This window comes from Macaca nemestrina, chromosome 5 (assembly GCF_043159975.1).
Source record: "Macaca nemestrina isolate mMacNem1 chromosome 5, mMacNem.hap1, whole genome shotgun sequence".
Taxonomy (NCBI): Eukaryota; Metazoa; Chordata; class Mammalia; order Primates; family Cercopithecidae; genus Macaca; species Macaca nemestrina.
The window spans coordinates 102,563,910-102,583,368 of NC_092129.1; the positions used below are offsets into that span (position 1 = coordinate 102,563,910).

General features: G+C 36.1%; 1 protein-coding gene across 27 annotated transcripts in view; it reads left to right on the forward strand.

The window, feature by feature from the left end:
* The window catches only part of LOC105495854 (synaptosome associated protein 91), a 166,277-nt gene that overhangs the window by 34,463 nt on the left and 112,355 nt on the right, over nt 1-19,459 (forward strand). For all 27 annotated transcript variants that reach the window (XM_071096777.1, XM_071096770.1, XM_071096781.1 and 24 more), the window contains exons 3-7: nt 9,630-9,772; nt 12,765-12,840; nt 13,579-13,681; nt 16,067-16,160; nt 18,287-18,398. In XM_071096777.1, coding sequence (XP_070952878.1) covers nt 9,630-9,772; nt 12,765-12,840; nt 13,579-13,681; nt 16,067-16,160; nt 18,287-18,398 — 528 coding nt within the window. The remainder of the gene's footprint in view (nt 1-9,629; nt 9,773-12,764; nt 12,841-13,578; nt 13,682-16,066; nt 16,161-18,286; nt 18,399-19,459) is intronic.

Consider the following 19,459-nt stretch of genomic DNA (forward strand, 5'->3'; position numbering starts at 1 on the left):
CAAGTATTCAGCTATATCAACTAAAGTAAATAATGTATTTTAAAGCTCACATTATCTTTCTATTTAAAGAATTTATTTGAGGAAGGATATCTGTTGTTAAATTCTACAAATAAAATTTATCGTATTAGGCATATTTATAAACTGCTCCCCTTTATCTATCTCTATAAGCTTAGAAGGGGTCTATTCTTTTCTTACTTGCCCTATTCATCCATTATCTACAGTTAGCAAGTAAAGGTTATCACTTCTTATTCTTGTTTTCTCCTCCTTTATTCTCATTTATGCAGTTCTCAGCACCTCCCCTTCAGGTATCCCTCCCACCTAAACCCTCACTAGGTTGTTTCATTTGACAATGGAGAGCCCCTCTAGCTCAGTCTTGCCTAGACTTGCACAGTTCACCCAATACCTCTCTTTACCCTCCCTTCTCCTAGGAAGTGCCTGACATGTCCAATATCCTCTTTAGATTCTTGTTCTGATGATTTCCCTGTCTTTACCATGTTACCTCAGAACTTCTCTATGCAGAATTTATATTTTATAAAATTGTTTCACATTATTAGGTCTTCATTCCGCATGGGAAAAAGATAGTCCCTTTCTCCATCCCAAAATATAACCCATTAAGTATCTGTAACCAACTCACCTGTAACTGAACTTAGGCAAAGGGCTCTTATCCCACAGGAAGACACTACTACAATTTTGAACAAGCCTTGTGATTTTGAGGAGCAGTGACATACTCAGAGAAAGTTAGAGCTGGAAGATACTTGAGAGACCATAGGTCTGGTTCCTTTTCTTTGGTGTTTTGTTGTAGCTTTTATCACTTAGCTTGCATTTGGTTGCAAGTAACAGAATACCCCAACTAAGGACAAAACAATAAAATTAAAATTATTTATCTTTTTTTTTTGAGACGGAATCTCTCTCTGTTGCCCAGGCTGGAGTGCAGTGGCACTATCTCCACCCACAGCAACCTCTGCCTCCCTGGTTCAAGCAATTCTCCTGCCTCAGCCTCCCAAGTAGCTGGGATTACAGGTGTCCACCACTATGCCTGGCTGACTTTTTTGTGTTCTTAGTAGAGAGAGGGTTTCACCATGTTGGCCAGGCTGAAGTCAGGTTTCAAACTCATGACCTCAAGTGATCGGCCCGGCTCGGCCTCCCAAAGTGCTGGGATTACAGGCGTGAGCCACCACACGTGGCCTACTATCTTTCTTAACAAGAAGTCCCCAGTAAGGGTACTTCCAGGGTTTGATTTGCAGTGAAAACAAAACAAAACAAAATAAAACAAACAAACAAAAAATCATTCAGACCCAGGTGCTTTCTATAACTCCCATCTGCTATCTTCAACTTATAGGTGAAGTCTGTCCTCCTGTTGAGATGGCCATGACATCACATGCATACACAACTATATTCTTGAAGGAGAGGAGACATGTTTCCATTCTGTTTCTTATATTAATGACAACTCTGTTTATTATGAAAGAAAAAGTTTTCCCAAGTGACCTCGGCAGACTGCCGCTTACATATCTAGCTACATGGGAAGCCCGGATTGCACCTGTCTGGCATTTTGACCTTTCTGATGGGCAGAGAAGGGATGGGGGCAGGATTCTGCTGGCAGAGAAGAAGAGGGAAGGAAATAGCTGTTGGTGAGGCAATGTTAATGTCTGTCATTTGTGCTGAACCCAAGAAGAAAAACGTCTGAATCATCTGTATCACTTTTTCCTATCGACCAGATAGCAACAATTTTTTCTGTTTACAAATGTTTGCAAGTTTGAACTCTTTGATTGTTGTTAACTAGAAGGGAGGGATCAAGGAAAGGAGGGAGATACAATGGATATTAGTTTGCAGGGGCTACCAAAACATCATAGACTAGATGCTTATAAACAACAGAAATTTGGTTTTCACAGTTCTGGAGATGGGAAGTCCAGCATAGTCAGGTTTTGGTGAGGGTTCTCTTCTGTACTATACACTGCTGACTTCTCGTTGTGCCCTTACATGGTGGAAAGAATTAGTATGCTCTCTGGGGACTCTCTTATAAGATACTAATCCCATTCATGAGGCCTCTACTCTCATGACATAATCATCTCCCACAGTCTTCCTCTCCTCATACCATTACATTGGGGGTAGATTTCAACATATGAATTTGGTTGAGGGGACACAAATATTCAGTCCATAACAGAAAGGGAAGAAGGAAGGAACGAGATGTAAATTTAAAAGAATTATAATGAATAATCTTGCACATATATATATATATGTTTGTCCATGTGGCAAATATTCTGAGCTATTATTATGTGAAAGGAGTATTTTTAAATTGTATTTTAGTGTGACCTTGGAATGTGGTCTGTAGTTTCTCATTTCTCTTTGTGGAAGCTCAAGTTTACATGATGATTATAAAATAAAAGAATAGACCGCCACGGTGGCTCATGCCTGTAATCCCAGCACTTTGGGAGGCCGAGGTGGGTGGATCATGAGGTCAGGAGATTGAGACCATTGTGGGTAACACGGTGAAACCCCGTCTCTACTAAAAATACAAAAAAAAAATTAGCCGGGCATGGTGGCGGGCGCCTGTAGTGACAGCTACTCGGGAGGCTGAGGCAGGAGAATGGCGTGAACCTGGGAGGCGGAGCTTGCAGTGAGCCGAGATGAAGCCACTGCACTCCAGCCTGGGCGACATTGCAAAACTCCGTCTCCAAAAAAAAAAAAAAAAAAGAAAAAAAAAAAAAAGAATGAACAATTTTTATATCCCTTTCTGACATTTGTGCAAAGGAAAACTGCTGTACTAGTGGGGTTTTACAGAGTCATATAATTAAACTTAGGGAGAGATTTTAAAATGGAATAGAGGATACTTTCCTAAATTAGGCTGCTGATAAAAGTATACATAACAATGAAACAGAAAGTAACCCTTTCTAATTTGTTGATTCAATTATGTCTAGTAAGAGTTATTGAAAGAATTGGCCTGTAATATCTACTATTAGTTTTAGTATGAAAGTATTTTAGATTCAGACATATGACAAGCCAGTTATGGCCATCTTTAATTTATTAAGTGTCTTTTATACGTGAAGACCTGTGGTAGGTACTAGGGATCCATAGATACAGATATGGCCCCCTTATTACCTGTTAGACCTTGAGCTTCAGTCAGGGAGAGACCTACATAGACTAATAATGATAATTCTGTGTAAAAAGGACTACCGCAGAGTCATATAGGGTGATAATTACCACAAATCGTAAAATAGTTAATATTATCCTTATTTCTAGGTGCAAAAAAATGGAGCTGCAGAGTGGTCAAATTAACTTGTCCGTAAGTTGCAGAGTGAGATTGTGAACTAGGCCTCTTGCCCCCAATCCAGTGTCCTTTGCCTTACTTGCAGGGAAGAGAAAATCAAAGTCTCTCTTCTATTTGAAGAGAATATTAGAAAACACTTCATGGAGAATATAGTATTTGAGATTGATCTTGAGAGATGAGCTCTCAATAGTGTGAAGGCAGAGACGTTCTGGGCAATGAGAATAGAATGTAAAGGTATCATAATAATTTTGCTGGCACAATTTGTAGCAGAGAAAAGATTAGTAAGGTAGCTGAGTCTTCTAATGAGAGGCTGTATATTCAAAATATAAGGCATAAAGTGTATACTTCAGGTATTTATATTTTATTAAATGGAGAGCAGGAGGCCCCAGGGGGGGTTTGAGCAGGTGACAGCTATGATCAGAAGGGCACACATGGGTAGTTAATTTTTCACAAATGTACTAGTTGTGCTAGAGATGACTCAGAGAAGAGTTTGTAGAGCAGTCCAAGCAACAGATAACAAGGGCCTTGTCATAAAGAGCTATGTTTTCCTAGGATTTAAGTGATTGACAATCTCATATAGTAGTGGGAAAAGAAGTAGGTGACCACAAATTTGAGAACTATTTAGATTTGTTGCTATTTTCTTGTTTTAGTGAACAATTATTTATAACTCCTGAAAGTTAAAGTTGTCTTTATACTTATACCTATTTCCTTCATTCTCTTGTTTATGATATATCTCACCTTAGGGAGATTTTCTGAGATTAATTTCAATTGTTTCAAACTACCAAAAAGAGAGACTGATACTTTGTGGCAAGAAGGGGTAACAAGTAGCAGAGTGAGATTGTCTTTATTTTCACTCATGCCTGAGACAACCAAAACACTGGACAAAAGCATATTAAATAAATGTTGTCAGTATATTGAATACCAGACAAAGTAAAACTGAATTTTTCACAAATAACATGATCATTCATGCAGAAAATATGATGGACTCTACCAAAAAGAACTGATAAGCAAGTTTAGCAGAGTTTCAGAATACAAGATCAAGATACAGAAATCAATTATATTTCTCAATATTGGCAAGAACATTTGGATATTGAAATGAAAAATAAATATCACCGTATCTTGAAGAAATATAAAACATTAGGAATGTATCTGGCAAAATATGTGTAAGACTAATATACTGCAAAGAACAAAACATTGCTGAGAGGAATTAAAGACCAAAATAAATAGACCATGTACATGGATTGTAAAACTCAATGTTGTTAAGATGCCAGTTTACCCCAAATTAATCTATAGAGTCAACATATTCCCAATCAAAATCCCAGAAGCCTTTTTTGTTGTTGTTAAAGTTAATAAGCTCAGTCTAAAAGTCATACAGAAGCACAAAGGACCTAAAAGAGCCAAAAACCATTTTGAAAAAAATATAATAAACTTGGAGGGCTAACACTACCTAATTTTATGAATTATGATAAATTTATAGTAATCAAGATAGTATGGTATTGGTATACAGACAGACAGATAGGTAAACAGAACAGAATAAAGAGTCCTAAAAGAGACTCAAAGATGTGTGGTCCATTTATTTTTGACAAATACACAAAGGCGATTCAGTGGAGAAAGAATAGTTTTTTTTTTTTTCAGCAAGTGGCTTTGGAACAATTTGATATCCATATGCAGAAAAATGAAACATCCATACCTCATACCGTTTATAAAAACTAACAATGTATTATTGACCTAAGTGTACGTACAACCCTAAAACTATAAAATGTGTAGAAGAAGCATGGAAAATCTTTGTGACCTTGGATTAAGCAGAGATTTCTTAGATATGACTCCAAAAGTATAGTCCATAAAAGAAAGCCTCCATAAATAGGACTTCATCATAATTTAAAATTTCTGTTCTTTCAAAGACACCATTAAGAAAATGGAAAGAGAAGCCATAGACTTAGAGGAAATATTTGCAAGTCACATATATGATAGAGGACTTGATACAGAATAACTCAATAATAAAATAATTCAATAAAAATAGGAAAAGAATGTATACCAATGGCAAACAAACAAATGAAAAGCTCATGACATAAATGTTTAACACTATTATAGTCATTAGGGAAATGCAAAGAAAAACCACCAAGAGATACCACAACATACCTGTTAGAATAGAATAGAAAAAAAAAAAAAAAAAAAAAAAACCATATAAAGTCTTGGCAGGGACGTAGAGCAACTAGAATGCTCATACACTGCTGGTGGTAATGTAACATGGTAGAAATGCCATCAGGCAAGAAAGTCGTTCCCTAAAATTAAATATTTGAACTTGGGAAGATATATATGGAATATTTTTGGTAGTTTGAAAAACAGCTTTCTGAAAGCAGTTCCCTAAAATTAAATGTTTACTTAAAAATGACTTAACTATTCTACTTCTAGAAATTTACTGAAGAGAAATGAAGGCATATGTCCATATAAATAGATATATGTAAATGTTCATAGCAGCCTTGGAATCACCTTTAATTCATCAACAGGTTCATCAACAGGTGAATGAATAAATAATTTTTGTATGTTCATATAATGGAATATACCTTCAGAATAAAAAGGAATGAATTATTGATATATTCAATAACATGGATAAATCTCAAAATAATTAGCTAACTGAAAGAATCCAGTCATTCCCTCTCAAGAAAAAAGTTTTATTCCCTTCACATAAAATTTAGAATATGCAAATTTATTTATATTGACTGAAAGCAAATTGATGGTTGCTAAGGAATAGCAGGAGAAGAGAAACAGGAATTTTTAAAGGATATGGGGAGACTGTTAGAGGTGATGGGTATGTTAATTATCTTATTTTTGGTGATAGTTTTATGAATGTATAGGTTTGTCAAAATTTATCAATTAGTACACTTTACATATGTGCAATTCTATTGTCAACTATACTTCAATAAAGCTGTTTTATAAACTACCAAAAAGATACCAGATACATCTTCCCAAGTTCAAATAAAACTTAGAATTCTAAGAAACTGATACATGACCTGTACATAGCATTTAGATCTCACAATTTTTAAGAATTTTTTTCTGTATGTTTATATCTATATTTTCTTTTTTAAATTCTTTAAATGAAAGTTATCTTTTTGGTGAGCGAGTAGAGCAGTAGAAACTTATATAATAACTACTTATGAGAGCATTTGGAGCAATCACTATGGAAAAAAACTTTCAAGTTAAATATGTGCATACCCTACTACCTAGCAATTCTCTTTCTAGGTATACAGAAGGCCTTGACCTATGATGGTTTGACCTCTGACTTTTCAACTTTACAATGGTGTGAAACAATTTTGTTTTTGATGTTCAGTACAGTATTCAATAAATTACATGACATATTCAACACTTTATTATAAAATAGGCTTTGTGTTTGATGACTTTGCCCAACTATAGGCTAACGTCAGTGTTCTGAGCACATTTAAGGTAGGCTAAGCTAAGCTATGATGTCCAGTAGGATCAGTGTGTTAAGTGCATTTTCAACTTAATAATATTTTTAACTCATGGTGAGTGTATAAGATGTTACCCACAATAAGTCAAGGAGTATCTGTAGATGAAGAATAGTTGCTCTCAAACTGGTCTCAAGACTCTTTTGTACTCTTAAATTACTAAGGAACTGAAAAAGCTTTTGTGTAGGTGAGATATTTACTATATTAAAAATTACAACTGGGACAGTTTTTTAAAATTCACTTTTAAATGACAATAATAAATCTGTTAACATGTTACATATAAACATGTTAATACAAATAATACTTTTAGGGGAAATGATTGTTTTAAAAAAAGTGAAAAGAGTATTATCATTTTACATTTTTATAAATCTTTTTGATTTCTTACTCAATAAAAGATGAGCATTTATATCTGTTTCTGTAATCAATCTGTTTGGTAATATTATTTTAGTTAAGAGTGTGTGAAGAAAACCTGGCCTCATAAAGATATTCAATTAGAAAAAATGAGAACCATTTTAATAACCTTTTCAGAAAATTGTGAATATTCTTTTGATACTACACTACAATTCTCCAAGTTGTAGTTTCTTAAGTTTAAATTGCAACGTTGACTCTGAAACTGTATCAGTGAATTTTTTTTTACTTTCTGCTACCTTAAAATGCATTGGTCTATATCACACTTTGAATAGATTTTTTTACTCATGCATTATTTTGTAATATTATGCACTAGTCACTTGGAAAATATTGGTTCACTGAGTTATTTACACCTTCCAAATGTTAACTCATTTGATTATTTTAGCTAAAGTGTGTCTTTTATACTTTTGTCTCAACAAATATTGTACACAATGCTCTGCAAAGTGCTGTACATGAAACAGACATTATCACTTTTAAGGAGCTGTGGCATGGTAGAAGTTATGACAAATATACATCTATTCTGAACACCCAGCAGGAACAAAGTGCCTCAAGTTTTAAAGCACAGGAAGGCCACATGGGACTGCATTTGAAAGGGACCAGGAAAGATTTCCTGAAGGATCAGGAAAAGTTCAATAAAGGAAAATATTGAGAGAAGGGTGTTGATGGAAAGGGGATGATGACAAAATTTAAAATCAGTATAAATTAAGAAATAAGCCTGCCTAGGCCGGGCACGGTGGCTCAAGCCTATAATCCCAGAACTTTGGGAGGCTGAGACGGGCGGATCACGAGGTCAGGAGATCGAGACTATCCTGGCTAATACGGTGAAACTCCGTCTCTACTAAAAAAATACAAAAAACTAGCCGGGCGAGGTGGCGGGCGCCTGTAGTCCCAGCTACACGGGAGGCTGAGGCAGGAGAATGGCATAAACCCGGGAGGCGGAGCTTGCAGTGAGCTGAGATCCGGCCACTGCACTCCAGCCTGGGCGACAGAGGGAGACTCAGTCTCAAAAAAAAAAAAAAAAGAAATAAGCCTGCCTTGATCCACTTGTAATTCAGAACAATTATTGATATCCTTTAGTCTAAGGAGTTTATAGATATTTTTCAGTGATGGAATATCAATTTTTAAAAACATTTATTTTGAAGAGAAATGCAATACATAAAATGTATAGTTTAATGATTAGCAAGTGTGGATTTGGAGTAAGAAGAATACATGTGCATTTTTGTTGCAAGTGCATGTTTGTTGCATGGGATTGCCTAGGAAATGGGTATCACATGCAGGTCTCTGCAAGATAAGTGTGGACTGTAACAGAAGTCATGTAGTGTCTGCTGTCTTGAAGAGGTCATCCTGTACTGTTGAAAGTACTTAAGTCTGTACTGTCTGGCTGTAGCTTAGCTTCTGTTGCTTAGCACATGATCTTTGGTTGTCCCAGCTAACTCTTTGACAGCATTAACTGCTTTTCTGAATGCTGGGCACTCCCTGTTGGCCAGTAGATAATTAAAAAAAAAAAAAATACACCTGTACACCGGTGGCTCATGCCTGTAATTCCAGCGCTTTGGGAGGCCGAGGCGGGCAGATCGTGAGGTCAGAAGATCAAGACCATCCTGGCTAACACAGTGAAACCCTGTCTCTACTAAAGATACAAAAAATTAGCTGGGCGTGGTGGTGGGCACCTGTAGTCCCAGGTACTCAGAAGGTTGAGGCAGGAGAATGGCATGAACCCGGGAGGCAGAGCTTGCAGTGAGCAGAGATTGCGCCACTGCACTCCAGTCTGGGTGACAGAGTGAGACTTTGTCTCAAAAAAAAAAAAAAAAAAAAGAAAAGAAAAGAAAATACACCTGGACTCATACTAATAAAATGTAGATGTGAACAGTGAATATATTATAAAGTTTTACTCTCTTATAAACTCAGGTCAAATTATAGTAATTTAATGTATGCATGCTCTACGAAAGCTTACATGTGTATAGAATTCTTTTCTCTTTAATATTTGACCTCATTCTGCCACTCATGTGAAAAGTGTATTTACTAGCACCTTTCAAAGTTCAAATCCAAATGAGATATACTTTTAGCTATTAAGTTTGAAAAGTACATTTATGTTATTGCCTTCAAATGGCATATCGAATAAATGCCCACATTTGAGACATTGTGCTTATAGCAGTAACAAAGAAGATTAAATATATGAGGCTTAGCCTTCCTGGAGTTTATAATTTTAAAAATGGCATAAGTACCAGCAAACAGGTAAATTCAGAAGAGAGTGCAGAATAAAATTAAGGAGCAAAATATACTCGAGAATAAATAAATATATTAGGTAAATAATATATGTACATGTCTATGGGTAAAATATTACAGTTTAATTTTTTAAAATTTTGTTATCAGCTGTTATCAGAGTACTTTTGAGGTCATATTTTAGTAAACAGGTTTATATGTTCCAAGTTTGAAATGAATTTTTGTATGTAATTGTTAATATCATTGATTAATATCTTCTGTTTTCATAGATTTGATCCAGGCTACCAACGAGACCAATGTTAATATTCCTCAGATGGCCGACACTCTCTTTGAGCGGGCAACAAACAGTAGCTGGGTGGTTGTGTTTAAGGCTTTAGTGACAACACATCATCTCATGGTGCATGGAAATGAGGTAAACTAAGTAAACTTTTCTCTTTTTTTGATGGAGGAAGGAGGCTTTTAGGAAGAGTATGGTGATGATTTAAGGCTCTTTGAATTTTCACTAATTTGGAGAAAAAGAAAAGGAAATACACAGTTCCAGATCATCTAGAATACAAGTTTAATCTTCTCCTTAGTTATTTAACAAAAAATAAACTTTAAGCTAGACATTGTCTTAGCAATATGAGGTATAGGTATACCTCAGAGATATTGCGGGTTTGATTCCAGACCACTGCAAAAAAACCCTTATATTGCAATAAAGTGAGTCACACAAATGTTTTGGTTTCCCAGTGCATGTAAAAGTTACATTTACACTTATACTGTACTCTATTTAAGTGTACAATAGTATTATGTCTAAAAAAGTACATATCTTAATTTTAAAATCCTTTATTGCTGAAAAAATGGTTATCAAATGATCATCTGAGCCTTCAGTGAGTTGTAATCTTTGCTGCTAGAAGGTCTTGCCCTGATGTTGATGGCTGCTGACTGATTAGGATGGTGGTTCCTGAAGGTTGAAGTAGCTGCAGAAATTTCTTAAAATAAGACAACAGTAAAGTTTGCCACATCAATTGACTCTTCCTTTTACAAAAGATTTCTCTGTAGCATTCAATGCTCTTTGATAGCATTTTATCTACAGCAGAACTTCTTTCAAAATTGGAGTTAATCTCTCAAACCTTGCTACTTCTTTATCAGCTGTTTATGTAATTTCTATACCCTTTGTTGTTATTTCAGCAATGTTCACAGTATCTTTACCGGGAGAAGATTTTATCTCAAGAAACCACTTTCTTTCTCATCCATAAGAAACAACTCCTCATCCATTCAAGTTTTATCAGAGATTATAGCAATTCAATCTCATCTTCAGGCTCTATGTCTAATTCTAGTTATCTTGCTATTTTCCCACACATCTGCAGTTACTTCCTCTACTGGTCTTGAATCCCTCAAAGTCATCCATAGGGGCTGAAATGCTCTTCTTCCGGATTCCTGCTAATGTTGGTATCTGTATGTCCTCCCATGAATCACAAATGTTTTAATGGCATCTAGAATGGTGAATCATTTCTAGAAGGTTTTCAATTTACTTTGCTCACATCCATCAGAGGAATCACTATCTATAGTAGCTATAGCCTTACAAAAGGTATTTCTTAAATAACAAGACTTGAAAGTAAAAATTACTCCTTGATCCATGGGCTGCACAATGAGCGTTGTGTTAGCAGTCATGAAAACAACATGCATTTCTCTGTACATCTCCATCAGAGCTCTTATGGTGACAAGGTGCATGTCAATGAGCAGTAATATTTTGAAAGGAATCTTTTTTTTCTGAGCAGTAAGTCTCAACAGTGGGCTTCGAATATTCAGTAAACCGTTCTGTAAACAGATGTGCTGTCATCCAGGCTTTGTTGTTCCATTTATAGAGCACGGGCAGAGTAGGTTTAGTGTAATTCTTAAGGGCCCTAGATTTTCAGAATGGTAAATCAGCATTGACCTCCACTTCATGTCATCAGCTGCATTAGCCCCTAACAAGAGAGTCAGGCTGTCTTTTGAAGTTTTGAAGTCAGGTACTATATTCTCCTTTCTAGATAAGAAAGTTCTAGATGGCATCTTCTTCCAATAGAAGGCTACTTTGCCTACATTGAAAATCTGTTTCGTGTAGCCACCTTCATAAATTATGTCAGCTAGATCTGGATAACTTGCTGCAGCTTCTTCATTAGCACTTCCTGCTTCAGCTTGTACTTTTATATTGTGGAGATGACTTATTTGCTTAAACCTCATGAACTAACCTCTGCTAGCATCAAACTTTTATTCTGCAGTTTCTTCACCTTTCTCAGCCTTCCTGGAATTGAAAAAAAGTTGGGGCCTTGCTCTGAATTAAGCTTTGGCTTAAGGGAATGTTGTAGCTGGTTTGATCTTTTATCCAGACCACTCAAACATTCTCCATATCAACAAGAAAGCTATTTCACTTTCTTATCATTTGTGTGTCCACTAAAGTAGCACTTTTAATTTTCTTCAAGACTTCTCCTTTATATTTACAACTTGACTAACTGGCATAGGAGAGCTAGCTTTTGGCCTTTCTCAGCTTTCGACATGCCACGCTCACTAAGCTTAATCACTTCTAGTTCTTGACTTAAAGTGAGAGTGTGACTCTTCCTTTCACTTGAATATCTAGAGATCATTGTAGGGTTATTAGTTGGCTTAATTTCAATATTGTTGTGTCTCAGGGAATAAGGAGGCCTGAGGAGAGGGAGAAAGTCAGGGAAACAACCAGCGGTGGTGCAGTCAGAACATACGCAACATTTACTGATTAAGTTTGCCATTATTTATGGGCACCTCAAAACAATTACATTAGTAACACCAAAGATCACTGATGACAGATCACCAAAACAGATATAATAATAAAGAAAAAGTTTGAAATATTGTGACAAAATGTGACACAAAGTGAGCACTGATAGACTGGCTTATCCCTGGGTTGCCACAAATCTTCAATTTGCAAAAAGTGCAATAAAAATAAAGCTCAATAAAATGAGATATGCCTGTATTAAAATTATAGGTTCAAGAAATGGATATACCATGTAAACCTATTTTTAAGCAAAAATGTTAGAAGAAAGAACAATAGAATTATTTTTCCCATAGGAAAGATTCCTTTGAATCTTTGAGTGAAAATTGCATTCATAAGATGTTTGTTTTGGAAAACACTGATAAAATTAAAATTACCAATTTTATGTAGGATGTCTACTGAATCCTAATAAATTGTAGTATTTCCATTATGTGCAGAAATGAAAGATCATACAATTTAATTCTAATTCACAAAGCTTTTTTTCCTCTCAGAGACATTCAGCATTCTAGGAAACTTTATAATTGAGCAAAAGAGATCACAATGAGAATTTGTCAAAAAAAAATCCCTTTAGTATCAGAAATTATTTAAAGGTATGATTTAAGCATATGTATATTTAATTCTAATTTTTGTTTTTCAGAGATTTATTCAGTATTTGGCTTCCAGAAATACACTGTTCAATCTCAGCAATTTTTTGGACAAAAGTGGATCCCATGGTGAGAATATTTGTATTTTATAATCTTTTGCCAATGCTTTGATTTTTGAAGTGAGACTATTAATCCAAAATCATTGCAACTGATAGCTTCATTGAATATTTAAGAATGTAAAAATAATTACATTTAAATATAGCTTTAAAATATTTAATTATAGACAACTCAGCATATAAAATATATATTAAGTTTATTTTGGGGATTTTTACCACATGTTTACCTTAAAAAGTAACAGTGGGTGTGCTAGACCCACAGTTGTTTTTTATGAAGGTACAGGAGACAATGAAATAAATGATGCCTTCTCAATTAAAAAAAGTGATTCCAGTCTTAAATAAATTTTTTGTGTGGATTAATAGGGTTTGAACTGCATTCATTTGCTCATTGATCATATTCACTGTTTATCTGTTATGTGTAAAGAAAGCACATCAAGTAAATGGAACATTATCAGATGGCTGCATGAATTAAGTCTGAAACTGGCTATTATTTGAAAGATGAACAAAAATTCAAGGAAAATTTAAAAACATATTATGTACTGGAATGGTGGAATAAGTAATTGAATCATCCTGGAATGCCTCATGTCAAAAGTTTTTGCCTACAAGCAGGATTTTAAATGGGGTCTGACACAGTTATTGACCCTATCCTAGGACTATCACCATTTAGAGAGTTTAAAAAAAATAGTAGTATGCAAAGCACAGTTGAAGGTGTTTTATTAATTAGTTTTATTTCTTCTTTCCACTCCCCCAGGTTATGATATGTCTACCTTCATAAGGCGCTATAGTAGATATTTGAATGAAAAGGCTTTTTCTTACAGACAGATGGCCTTTGATTTTGCCAGGGTGAAGAAAGGGTATGTTTTTGTCTTTCTTATATTTATTAGAGGAGAATAAGTCCTTGAGGCATACTTGATTTATTTTAACTAAGCTTAAATGCCAGCTAATTTTCTTGAAGGCCCAGTTTACAATAACCTAAAAAAAGAAACTCAATAAATAATATTGTAGAAGTTAGCCTTGAAGTTGTAATATGCATTATTTTATTTATATCTTCATGCAGAAAAATCTGATTTGCTTCTCAGTTTATATGCTATCACATTGTTTTCTTCTCTCTAACCCCAGGACAAATTATATAACATTTTATTTGTTAAAATTAACTCAAAATTTTTAAACATGTATGTACCTTCAAATAATTTACGAAGGAGGGAATTAAGACAAGATTCACTTAAAAGTATAGTGACTGTAGGTGACAATAGCAATTTGACCTGACACAGTGATACCTGTAATCCCAGTACTTTGGGAGGTCAACCTGGGAGGATCATTTGAGCTCAGGAGTTAAAGAACAGCCTGGGCAATGTAGGAGTTAAAGACCAGCCTGGGCAATGTAGTGGGACTTTCTCTCTACTAAAAATCAAACAAAGTAGTCAGGTGTGGTGGTGCATGCCTGTAGTCCCAGCTGCTTGGGAGGCTAAGGCAGGAGGATTGCTTGATCCCAGGAGACTGAAGCTACAGTGAGCTACGTTCGTGCCACTGCAGTCTACCTCGGCAACCCTGTCTCTAAGACCCTGTGTCTAAAAAACAACAACAACAACAACAACAAAAAAGATGGAAAATAGACAATAGCTATATGAATGTTTTTTTGATTGAGGTGAATCTGAACTTTGATCTGTTTTTGAGGGATAGTATCATCCTAGAAAACACGTACATAAACACACACATGCACACACCATAATCAAACTAATTGTTGATACTACCAATAAAGAAAACCTCATTGAAACAGAAACACTTGAATTTTATCTATAATTACCACTTATTTCCCTCTAAATAGATGTATAAATCTAGTCAGAAGCATTCAGCCACATATTTGTGCATATCTTATATCTGTTCCTGATTTGACATAATGCAAGGTACTAGAGCAGCTTTAATATTTTTAGTCTCAAGAATCCACACAAAAAGATGTAACTTTATTTTTGCAATGGCTAACCTAACCTTAGTTTTGGGCTACTTTTTTTTACCATGGTGGTGAAAAACATCAACTTGCATATTGAAAATAATTTATTGTAGATGAATACTTTATTATAGTAGGTGTTTTCCTTCACCCTCTTCTCACGAGAGATGATTCTAGTTCATATGCCTTCCTCTAACTTCTTACATGGCACCATGCAACCATTGCTGATGTTCCCAGCTGCATTGTGATCTCTGCAATAGGTCCATGGCCTTCCTAGAAACTTCTGCCTCCCTGTATGAACACATGTGGACACTTCGGGTTGCTTTCTCCACTGTTGGTCTGGGAGAGACCCTGAAAGTTGTACTGCTGCTTCTCAACCATCACCATCACTGGATACAAGGGCTTGCTAAGAGACCTGAAGGTGGAGATGGGGCAGTGCACCCTCTGACATCAGCATTAACCTTCAATCTCATCTTCTGTAGCTAAACTCTTACCTTTGTTTGGGAAAAGTGTTCTTATCAGCATGCATTTTTCTTCCCTTGATGGTTAACAGCATCAACCCTGTACTCCAAGTCATATGTGTTTTATAAACCTCTCAGACATGTTTTCTCTTTCTCAAAAAAAGAAAAAAACTGGCTTTTTAGAAAGTTTATCTTTTTGGGCAAAGTGGCTCATGGCTTTAGTCTCAGCACTTTGGTGGATCATGGAGGGAGGACTGTGAGGTCAGGAGTTCAAGACCAGCCTGGGCAACATAGTGAGACTCCCATCCCTACCAAAACAAATTTTTAAAAAATTAACCGGATGTGGTGGCATGCATCTGTAGTTCCAGCTACTCATGAGGCTGAGGCAGGAGAATCACTTGTGCCCAGGAGTTCGAGATTACAGTGAGCTATGATCATGCTGTTGTACTCCAGTTTGGGTGACAAAGGGAGACGCTCTCAAAAAAAAAAAAAAAAAAAAAGAAAAGAAAACATACTTTTCAACACTATTACCTTTATTACAGAGTTAGAAAAATCCATTCAGAAATGCAACTTGCCTCTTTTATCCAGACCGCATTGCTTTCTTCCTAAGGGCAGTATAGATAGAAAATAAACAAGCATTGCCTGTGCAGTGGAATAAGAATAGATAATAGATAGAGAGGGAAAACGACTACAACCTTGTAATGCCTCAAACTGATCCCACGGGATTAATAAGGAAACGGGGTGGTATGGGGGAATAGCTTAGAACAATGCATATGGTCTTGAATTGTCCATATCCAATGAAATTGTTTTTTGTTTTTTTTTTTTTACTGTAGGGCTGATGGTGTAATGAGGACAATGGCTCCCGAAAAGCTACTAAAGAGTATGCCAATACTGCAGGGACAAATTGATGCACTGCTTGAATTTGATGTATGTATCTCACTAGAAAATGTTTCTTACACAATCAATGTTGTCTTTCATTTGAAGATGGGCTACAGGTAAATCCAAAGATTTCCTTGGGAAGCAACTGTAGATCTTCTTCATTTAGATGAATACTTAGTTCAGACTGTTAAGCTTGGTAAGGATTGTTTAGGTTCCCCCTGATTTTTCTAAGCAGTTTACCAGGTGTTTACATACCTCATGGAAAAATATGAATGGTACATTCTTAGAACGTCATGTTCTGAGTAGGATAGTGGCTTCCTATTGTACTTGACACGATGAAGTATCTGCAAGATGTGCCTTCAGGCAGCTAAATAACTTGACCTGCTGTTAGAAATCTTTTATTTTATTTTATTTTATTTTATTTTATTTTATTTTAGAGATGGAGTCTCATTCTGTCACCCAGGCTGAAGTGCAGTGTCGCGATCTCCACTCACTGCAAGCTCCACCTCTCGGGTTCACGCCATTCTACTGCATCAGCCTCCTAAGCAGCTGGTACTATAGGCACCCGCCATCATGCCTGGCCAATTTTCTGCATTTTCAGTAGAGATGGTATCTCACCGTGCTAGCCAGGATGGTCTCGATCTCCTTACCTCATGATCTGCCTGCCTCGGCCTCCCAAAGTTCTGGGATTACAGGCATGAGCCACCATGCCTGGCCTAGAAACCATTTTATGTGGATTGCTTAAATCACACACTATCCACCAAAGAATTGTGTTTAATCTTAGATAAATTAGTGAATTGTTTCATTGTCAATATCCTGGTTATGATATTGTACTATAGTTTTATAGGATGTTACCATTAGGATAAACTGGGTAAATGGTATATGGGATCTTTCTGTGTTCCTTCTTACACTGCATGTAAATTTAGAGTTATCTTAAAATAAAAAAAAATTAATTTTGAAGAGTCTTGAGGCTGGGCATGGCTCACACCTTTAATCCCAAACTTTGGTAGGCCAAGGCGGGCAGATCACTTGAGGTCAGGAGTTTGAGACCAGCCTGGCCAACATGGTGAAACCCTGTTTCTCCTAAAAATACCAAAAAAAAAAAAAAATAGCCAGGTGTGGTGGTGCATGCCTGTAATCCTAGCTACTTGGGAGGCTGAGATGAGAGGATCGCTTGAACCTGGGAGGCAGAGATAGCAGTGAACTGAGATCATGCCGCTGCACTCAAGTCGACAACAGAGTGAGACTCTGTCTCAAAAAAAAAAAAAAAAATCTGAAATCTGATTCATGGAAATAAAATATTTTGACATGTAGAGACATTCTTAATTCATATTGTTCAGCCTTTTTGTATTTTGGTAGTTGCCTACAACAAAGATTTTCCTCAAATTTTAGTAACTTAGTGTCTCTGTTATGATTGTATGGTTTAGTCTATAATTGGGTGCTAATCACAACACCTAACTCCTGTGAAATTTCATAAAAGCAGCAAACCATCTTATTTGTTAACAGATTTTACAATAAAGACTTCACTAAGTATCTGTCGAATTGCCTTTTAACTTATTTTTCTTTTTTTCATTTATTTTTCTTTACTTTCCTTGCCCTTAGTAAGGGTTCTGTCTTGAAAGAGAAAGTCATAAAGGGAAAAAGAAAAGGATTGAGGAATAGGGAGAAATTACGCACCTTTGTGTTGATGATTATAGTAGTTTGGAATGGATGAACAGTTATGAGTCTCTAGAGTTATTTTAGAGGTAGCTGACTAAGGTATTCCCCATGCTATTCTTCCACACTGAGTCATTGCAGGACCCTGGAGTCTGAATTCTTTCACAGAAACTATTAGATAGGAGAAGTGGAAGAAATGTAACATAACAGTAAAAGTAACAAAACACCAGATGTTCAAAAGTTAAATTTGAATAATCTATGGATTAATCTATATAAAGACATATATATATATATGCACATATATCTGTCTTTTAATTGACAAGACTAACTTCATTGACTTAAATTGAAGCAAAAACATATGTAGTTCATCTTTTGATATTGGTAGGGTTACTAAATGAATTGCCAACGTTTGTAGAATATTCATGAATTTCTTAGTAGTCATTCGAGACATTTTAATGTGATTCAAGAAAAATTATGACTTGATATGCAGCTAATATTAAATTTTTCTGTTTTTCTAGGTGCATCCAAACGAACTAACAAATGGTGTCATAAATGCAGCATTTATGCTTCTTTTCAAAGATCTTATCAAACTTTTTGCTTGCTACAATGATGGTGTTATTAACTTACTCGGTAGGTGGAACAGCTGAAACATGTCTGGGCTAATGGGATACACGGTAAGATTGATGAATTCTGTAGGGTGAGTCTCTTGTCTCACTTCTTGGCAGGCAATATTGTATGGAATACCATAATAGTGAGTAAGTCCACAGATGGTGATACTGGCAGAATGATGTGGGCAGAGATGGTAAATCCATATCTAGGATAACTGGGTGCTAATCCTTGTGTAGACAGATTGCTGCTAGCCACCCTAGTAAAAGGAATTAATCCTCAACCTCTTACTTGGTGGATGGCTTGTCTCCTTGGACTATTGTGTTACGATGAAAGCTCACTGTTGATCCAGGATGTTGGCCAACTGAGGACCCAGCAGTGATGATAGGCGTATAAGCCTTGGCGATGGGAAGCCTATGCTGTTTAGCCTATTCATGACCTCCATTCCTGATATCATGCCCACTTCCTATAGAGTTCTCTTAGCCCTCTGATTAGCAAGAGCCATTTTGTGGGATATGCCCTTTGGTTTTTATTCAAGTGGGATGAAGATAGTCTCATGCTCTCTATCCATTCTGAGAAGTCCATCCATCACCTTTTCTCCAGACCTCCTTGTCACCAATCCTCCAGTTTTATTTTTTTCAAGTACCTTATCATCCAGGCCAACAGTTAGTTGCTACACATAATTTGGTGTAGTTCAATGTGTCTTACCATTTTTCCTTTTCCAAAAAGTAGAAAATTAGATAGATACATTTCTGGAAATTTGACTCACTGTGAAGATTTCTTTCTATGTCAAAGCCATCCCTTTGTGGGGATATTATTCAGCTTTTCACTTCCAGGTGGTGCCAACATGAGGAAGCATCTCTAAACCAAATTTGAATGTTTTCTTCCTCAGTCAGCTGGTGATAGGGAACTCCTCTAGAGTCCATGGTATAATCTGAGGAAGAAATGGGAAAGAAAAAGATGCACTGAGAATATGAACCGTCTGTTCATACAATCTACCTGCTTATTCACAGCCTGCTTGGGGCTTGTCTCTTATAGACTGCTTCTTTTGATAATGGAGTATGATTGCACTTGTTCACCTTTAT